The following is an 8,511-nucleotide window of genomic DNA, read 5'->3' as shown; positions in this document are numbered from 1 at the left end:
CAATGTCTGCGTACGTAGCCTTTCTGCCGGTCTTTCTCCATCCCGAGGCCTGGCTGACTTGTATGAGTTCAGTTGTCTCCACATTATTCCTTTGCTGCTGTCTCTGTCATAGAAAAAACACTGACACACACAGTAATCAGCTGCATTGATCACCTCTGTAACATCCATAAAGAGACCTCCCTCCTCCTGGATAAACTGGGAGGGAGGGGTTATAAGGGATGGGGGATGGGAACACGAGGGATCAAGATGGCCAAGCTGGAGGAGGGAGAGAGAGGGAGAGCAATAAAAGATACCTCGATAGAGGGAGCCATTATGAAGTTAGGGAGAAACCTGGTGCTAGGGAAATTTCCACAAGGATGGCCCCAGCTAAGATTCCTAACAATAGTGGAGATCGTGCCTGAACTGGCCTTGCCCGATAATCAGATTAGTGACTACCCTAATGGTCATTAAAGAACCTGCATCCAGTAACTAATGGAAGCAGATGCAGTGATCCACAGCCAAGCACTGGGCCAAGCTCCTGCAGTCCAGTCGACGAGAGGGAGGAGGGATCATATGAGCAAGGGGGCCAAGATGATCGTGATGGGGAAACCCACAGAGACAGTTGACCCGATCTAGTGGGAGCTCACAGACTATGGGCAGTCAGTTGGGGAACCTGTATGGGACCTAACTAGGCCCTCTGAATGTAGGTGACAGCTGTGTGACTTGGTCTTTTGGGGTGTGTGTGTGTGGGTCTCTGGCAGTGGGAGCAGAACTTGTAACAGGTGCATGAATGGCTTTATGGAGCCCATTCCCTATGGTGGGATACCTTGCTCAGATTTGATATAGGGCGAGGGCCTTGGTCCTGCTTTAACTTGGTAGGCCAGACTTTGTTGACTTCCCAAGGGAGACCTTTACTCCCTCTGAGAAGTGGATGGGGGATGGGATGGTGTGAGGGGGAGGAGAAGGAGAGGGATGGAAACTGGGGTTTGTATGTAAAATGAAAAATAATTAAATAAAAAAGAGACCTCTCCCTTTTTTTCTATTTGAGTGTAAATAGAGTAATGAAGATGTATAGTCTATCCTATTATTCTGAACTTTTGAATTCTGGAACAGGCCACTGCGTACACGATTAAAAATTTTATTTTCCAAAGTTACTTCTGCAGAGACTCAAAGATAATGTTTATTAAATGATGAATTCGCTGGAGTGAGGGGGAGAATGAGGAATCGATTTCTTCAGAAATGTCGCAGGTGTGAGCATCTGAGCATATGAGACTTTGAACACTGTGAGGAAAAAAAACCAAAAAAAATAACAGCTTTATTTTCTATTTAGTTAAAAAAAAATCAGAATGACTAAACAAATGTTGACATTAGTTTCTTCTTATGTTCAAAACTAATTTTACCCTGCTCGCCCTTCGACGAAGAAATGCACGTAACAAAGGCGCCCCCTAGTGGCCCTTTTCTGTCATAGGCAACACAAAATTAAGGCACCATTAACAGCATTTACCTTTGCAGGCTGAATTACAAATCAAAGTCTAAATGCAGACATCCAGGAAAACCATTATTTCCCCCAGAAAATATTCCACTCACTCCTAAAATTACATAATAAAACACATTATTTTCAAAATACATACTGGAAGTCAACCCCAGTGTTATTTCTTTGAAGCCAGCATTCGCCTGTTCTCTGAGACATCAAGCTCCAGAGAGTCACTGGTCTCCACCTTTCCGTCCCCCCAGCACTGGGAATGCAAACACGTGTCATCCCGCCTGGCTGTTTTATGTGGCTTCTGGGAGTCAAGCTCAGCTCTGTGTACTTGTGAGGCAAACCCTGCCCAGGTAACTCTTTCCCTACCAAAATACCAACTTTAACTGTTTGACAAGAAGAAGCCTGGATTGCTCATTACCCATGTTAAAAAAGAGCGTCGGCGAGGAGGTATAGATTCATAAACAAAAACTATTCCTTGTTGGCATAAATTAAAAACACGAGCTCCTACGATACCAACAAGAAGTGAGTGCAGACAGAGAAGATGAACTAAAGTGTGTCTCATCAGTGGCGTATGGACTATGTGGCCATGTGTAGCCAGAGACAGCTACGAAGACAGCCCAACACAAAGCCCTGAACTTGTTTTAAACATTGTGAGATGCTGTGTGTGTGTACTTGATTGTATGGTTCACTGGTTCACTAGCATGAACTTTGTAGATGCCAAAACGTATATTGCAAAGTCTAAAGGGGAGATGCTCATGAGGGTGACCCTTGAAAGACACTTTGAAGGGGACACGGCATCTCTTAGGGAGAGTGACAGATGGCCGTTCCAGGTGGATAGCTGCATTGCACAAAAGCCTTGGTGGGGAAACCTTTCGTGGCCAACCAGGAACCGTCGCAGGACCTTAGATTGTGCAACCGTGACTCAAGCACGGGCTGCCTGTCGGGCTCTGGAGGAGGGCGCCGGAAGGGGGAAGGGCTTGGGTGTCCGATAACGCAAAGATGTGAGTGTTCCACGAAGGTGTATGACTGGCAGGTGGAAAGTGTTCATGTGTGTGTGTGGACATGTGTGCATGTCTGTGTGGAGGTCAGAGGGCCATCATGGGTGTCATTCTTTAGATGACATATATACACCTTGTTTTCTGAAGCAGGGTCTCAAGCCTGGAGCACCAAGTTGGTCAGACTGTCTGGGCAGCGAGCTCTTCTCTATCTCCCAGGTGCTATGATTATAATCATGTTATTATTGTCTAGCATTTTATGTGGCTTTCTGGGGTCAAGCTCAGGGCTTTAGTGACTGAGCTATCTTCCCAGCCTCAGACAAATTTAGCAATATTTTTTACTTTATTTAATTTAGTGTATGTTATTGAAACAATTCTATGACAATACATTAGTGTTGATTAAATAATTAACTTTATAAATATGAATTGATTAATAGAACGATACCTTTCATGGTGATTTGTGATGCAGCAATAGCTAAGTAATCACTGGCCACACGTAGCTTCAAGCGAGGGCTGAGTCTCCAGCTTGGTACAGTCCCATTACTATGGAAAGGAAGGAAGGATTGAAATATACTGATCTAATGGTCTTTCCCACCCTATACTAACGGTCTTGGTTTTTGATAAAAGTACAGTAGTGAGCTTCTAGATTATGTTAAACAGGATGGACTATTCCCAGGAAAGAACTGTAGAATCCATAGGTATGTCTGCAGAGAAAGGAATAAGATGACTACTTAAAAAACTTTAGATGAGAAGTGTCCAGATGGGAAATGTTTGTGCCTAGAACAAGAGTAAAGGCAATGTGGAGGAGAATTCAGAACACTCAAAGTAGGCTTTGTCTGTGAAAGAAGGTGGTGAAAAAGTGTATTTGTTCAAAAAGTTCAAAAAGTATGGACTAAAGAGTGTGCTCTAGGCAAAGAGAAGAGGCCCATGCCAAAAGCCCACATGGGACAAGATCTTCTGAGGTTAGCAGGTAAAGTGGTTTGGGGCAGAAAGTCACTTGCTCAGAGGGATCCTTGGCTTCACGGAACTGTGGACACTCTTGCTGTAATTCCGAGCATACCTGCTGGGATGTTTCAGGACACAGCACATATGCATGTAGCTTCCATCCCCGGAGCCAAGCTAGAGTGTGGGGAAGCTGTAGCTTTCTGACCTGACTTCTTACACTGCACATACGATCCCATAGAAGACTCATGACAGTTTCATGAGGCAGCTTTATGATGGTGCTTTACAGAAAAGCAACGTGTGGCTAAAACCGAGTGTCTTAGTGTCCTGACAATATAGCCATGGCAACTTTTATAGAAAGGGAAGCGTTTAATTGGGGTAGGCTTATAGTTCAGAGGTCTAGTCCGTTGTCATCAAGGCAGGGAGCATGGCTGCACACAAGCAGTCATGGTGCTAGAGAATCCTACACTGGTGAGAGTTCTACATCCAGATAGGCAGGTAGCAGGAAGAAAGAGAGAGGAAGGGGGGGGGGGAGAGAGAGAGAGAGAGAGAGAGAGAGAGAGAGAGAGAGAGAGAAAGAGAGAGAATATGACTGACTGGGTGGGCCTGGCTCAAGCTTCTGAAACCTCAAAGCCCACCCCTAGTGACACACTTTCTCCAACAAGGCCATACCCACTCCTGACACACTTTCTCCAACAAGGCCATACCCACTCCAACAAAAGCTCGTCTCCTAATAGTGCTAGTGTCTCTGAGCCCACGGGGTCCGGTTTCATTCAAACTACCCACAGTAAATGACCCGAGCAAGGCAACAGAGACTAGGCAGCATCGGAACCCAGGAGGACCGACACTGATCTTTAATGTTTTTGAGACAGTCTCACTGTATAGCCCTGGCTGCCCTGGAACTTGCTGGGTAGACCAGGTTGGCCTCTAACTTACAGAGATCCGCCTGCCTCGGCCTCTACTGTAACGAATTAAGGATGGGCACTACCACAGTGCATTGTGTGATATTTTCCTTGTGTTCTGACAAATAAAGCTTGCTTGGAGTCAGAAGGCGGAGCTGAAACAGGATCTTGCCCTTTTGGTCAGAGGAACAAGAAAGGTTAGGACAGGACTGTGGGTGCTCCCCTGCTTCTCCAATCCTTCTGGTTTTTATCCTGATAGCTGACTCCTGGTTTTTAATTGATAAGATGAATTAATTTAAACTGATGCCCACGTTGGGTGCCAACACCAGTCCTGAAGTCTTACTTTCAACCATGCAACACCACTGCAAGGGCTCCATTAATGAAGAGAGGATGAATGAGTGAATAAAGGAATTATTCTGCTTCCAGCTTTCCTTTGCCTCTCTCTTCAGAGCCCAGTGTCCTGATTCTTCCAAGCAGCCAGGTTGAGGAATGCTATTGACATTCTCAGGCTGGTTTGACGGTGAGAATGGGAAGCTTAGCTCAAGGCATTTTCTGGACAAGTATTGACTCAGGGAAATCAAGTTCAGATAGGAACAAATCCAGCAAGATTCCAAACAGTGTCAGTAGCTAATGGACTAGGTTGTGACCACATATTAGTTCTTGTTTTAGAGAATTCTCAACATGAGGGAAAAGGGTATGTGCACGTGTGTGTGTGTGTTTGTGTGTGTGTGTGTGAGTGTGTGTGTGTGTGTGTGCGCGCGCGCGTGTGCTTGTGTATGCATGTGTTCCCAGTGATGTATTTGGAGGTCCAGAAATGAAATTATGACTATAGAGTTAAAGTCTCTATTTTCATCTGTAAAGAACTCTCTGGTGACCTTGAGTTACCACAGTGCTAGATCCCGGGAGTGCTTTGTGCAGAAGCGAGATAAGACATTGATCTGAACACAGCTGAGCATATCTGAATACAAGAGCTTAGTCTTGGAAGGACTGCAGGCCTTTGGTGTAAGTGTGAAATTTCTCTCCAGAAAGGAATAACTGCCATTGTTTTCACCCTGACCCCGGGATGGTTAAAAGGGTACGGATGTTGTTGGGTTGACTTTAAAAAGTACAGCTTTTAATTTACGGAATACATTTTGGACTTTTGTCATTTTTGCCTCTGATGGTACCGAGAGGTCGAGTGAAGGACTTGACCCACAAATAGCGGCCAAATGTTTCGGAACATGACAATGGCAATGACAGCCACCGGAAAGTAGCAATGGACTTGTTCTTTACTTTATTTGCTTCTTATTTTCAGTGCTGGAGTTGGAATCCCAGGCCTTACATGAGCTAGACAAGTGCTCTGTCACTCAACTACGTCTCCAGCTCTGGCTTTATGAGACAGGGGACTCACTATGTAACTCCTATTGGTCATGAGCTTGTGCGTAGTCCAGGATGACCTTGAACTCATGGCCTTCTTTTCTCTGTCTCTTGGGTGCTGGAATTACTGGCAAGTGACACCATTTCTGACTCAGATGATCTCTCTAATAGAAAATTATCTCAATTCATTATTTCTTAGCCTAATTCTCCTTAAAAATTTCTGATGGCATTATTTACTGTCATTTGAGTTAAATGACAGTTTGTGTTTTTCTAAGGTACCTGGCTCCGAGTTTGGGCTGCTATTATGGAATACTGGAAATGTTTATTTATCGTAGTCTGTGTCTTAGTCAGTGGATTACAAACAGGATGCAGATGTCCCGTGTTTGCCCAGTGATGTTCCCAACTGTCTTGCAAAGTGGGCGCTGCAGAGGACACAGTTGTGCATGCATATGGAAAGAACAGGGACTCAGCTGCCTCCTGCAAGGTTTGGAAGCCATGGCTTATGGAAGGAATCTGGCCCGCCTCCTGGTTCTGTCGATTAAGATTTTCCTGCTGCCTGGGAAGATGGCTCGGTTGGTAAAGGGCTGCCCTAGCAAGCCTGAATCCTCAGTTTGATCTCCGGAATCTGTTCCTTTAAGAGTCAGACGGGAGAGCTTGAACTTAGAATCTCAGTGCTGAAATGATGGGGCCAGGTAGATCTCTGGGACTCGCTAGCCAGGCCAGACTAGACTTCTTGGCTAGCAACAGACTAATAGAAGGCTTTGCCAAAAAAAAAAAATGGCAGTGCACACAAGAAACAACATCCAAAAATGTCCTCTGGGCTCCGCAGGGCTGTGCACACACATGTGAGCATACACACACATAAATATGTTATTGGGACCGCCCCCCCCATGCTTGTTGGCATAAGTTCTAACACTGGTTTTGCGTGGGAGCAGCCAAACTGAGTAGTTTTGATAGAGATCATCTGGGATACAGAGTCTAAAATACTTACTGTCAGGCCTTTATAGAGAAGATTGGTGCGTTTTCTCATGTCCTTATCCTTCCGTGCTTCCTGAACTTTTACTGTGTGGATTATTGATCATGGCAAGAGGATTAGACTTCTAAACTGCTAAAAACTTCTCCAGTGGGGGGGAAAATAGCATGATTTTGACCATCTCAGTGAACTTCTGCCACTGGGTGTCTCTCTTCCCTAAATTTCACAAAAGCAAATGTTGAACCAGACATCGGCCAACTGGGGCTGTGACATACCAGACAAATATTGACAGTTGCTAAGGCAACCGGGGTAAAGTATTGGCCAGGGGATAATATAGGCGCCAACTGTGCTTGCCATGTTTCTCACATAGGGGAGATAGAGAGAGAGAAAATGAATGAAAAAACATGTCTGGAGGCCTCTCTTCCACCGTGGCTTAGGGGGAAGTCACAGCTGATGTTTGTCCCAGCCTCCATCCCCTTCTTTCCATTCTTCTTGAACTTCACACTTTGGGGACTTGGGGAGTCTTAAGTCAGCTACAGCGCATTACAAGAGGAATTGTTTCTTTTCTTTTTTTTTTTGGTTTTTTTTTGAATATCAATTCTTTCAAACTTACTTTTCTCAACTATAGTGGTGATAGTAAGATCATGTGAATGTTTGGTCTGTCTGATTTTGCCACATGCCTGGTTCCTGCAGTTTGTTATTTATCCTGCACCCTGTTCCCTAAAAGGATGCAAAGAGGCTGGGCATCTGGAGTACTACCTCATCTGAGGTGGAAAGGACTCAGAAGCACTGGCTCTGCGGAGACTACAGGACAGTTTGGGGTGAGGGGGAAACTACATAAAGTGTTGGCATCTTTTCCTATCCCATCGCCCATCTTTATACTCGAATGTTCGACGTTTGGAGTAAGCCAAGACCTAGGGGAGGCCTGCAGAAGGAAAATGTTAGCTGTGAAGAAGGGGAGGACCAGTTCTCAGAGAGGAAGAGCGAGGCTGTCCCCTCATCCTTCCTTCCCCTTGGTGCTGACTGCAGAGCTATTGTCCAGTAGGCCTTCTCCCTGGCTGAGTCTAGCCTTCCCTTCCAAGGAGAGCCAGCCAGGGTTGTGTCTCAGGTTCTGAGATCTCCCACTCCATCAGCTTCCTCCTCAATCCAAGACTTTGTTAAGGGAGCGTCTGATCCAAGGTCACTCATGTTTGGATTGCGCAGGTCAGTGTGGGAGTCAGGACTAGGAGTATCAGGGGCTATGGTCTTCACAGGCTCCGATCCTCTGTGTATGGTCATCCACTCTTCCAGTTGAGTCTCTTCGATCAGGTCAATTTTCTTCTCAAGGATTCTACTTTCGCCAGATGTACCAGGGGTTGGAGGAGGATCTTCACAAGGCAGGGATACACAGGCTGCATCCTGACCCCCAAGGTCAATCAGTCCTTCTCGCTCTAGCATGATTACTTTCATGAATGAGATGCTACCTTTATGTCTTTTTGCCTTCAGCCATAGGATGGAGCATGTATCAATCATTTCTCTCTCACTGTGATAACATGCCACAATTAAAAGCAGCTTATAGGTCAAGTAGTTTATTTTGGTTATGGTGTCAGAGGAATAGAGCCCACCGTGGCATGATAACATGTGGAAGGAACAGGAAACTGAGAGATCACATCCGAACTGCCAACGGGAAGCAGAGAGGAAACTGGAAGTGAGGGAACGATCCTCCTCCAGCGTAACTCTACTGCCTAAAGGTGCCACCATCCCCCCAAGCAGTGCCACTAGCCAGGGGATGCTCAAGCCCCTTGCACCTATAGGAGACGGTCCTCATTTAAAGCAGTGTCCCCCACCTCACAGTCACATAGGCACGTGGCCAGCTCTTAATGCAAAATATATTTAGTCTGA

At 45.6% G+C, this 8,511-nt stretch overlaps 1 protein-coding gene across 1 annotated transcript; it reads right to left on the bottom strand.

The window, feature by feature from the left end:
* Positions 1-7,734: 7,734 nt before the first annotated feature.
* On the bottom strand, positions 7,735-8,067 carry LOC146891105 (dysbindin domain-containing protein 2-like). Its single transcript, XM_085678454.2, has one exon. The coding sequence runs from the start codon at positions 8,065-8,067 to the stop codon at positions 7,735-7,737; it is 333 nt and encodes a 110-aa protein (XP_085534580.2).
* Between the last annotated feature and the right edge of the window lie 444 nt (positions 8,068-8,511).

The sequence above is a fragment of the Myodes glareolus genome, chromosome 19, assembly GCF_982192425.1.
Source record: "Myodes glareolus chromosome 19, mMyoGla1.1, whole genome shotgun sequence".
NCBI lineage: Eukaryota > Metazoa > Chordata > Mammalia > Rodentia > Cricetidae > Myodes > Myodes glareolus.
This window is presented reverse-complemented; position numbering and strand designations above follow the sequence as displayed.

Excerpts from the sequence above, each read along its gene's own strand:
- LOC146891105 (XM_085678454.2), bottom strand. The coding sequence starts at position 8,067 with ATGCTAGAGCGAGAAGGACTGATTGACCTTGGGGGTCAGGATGCAGCC.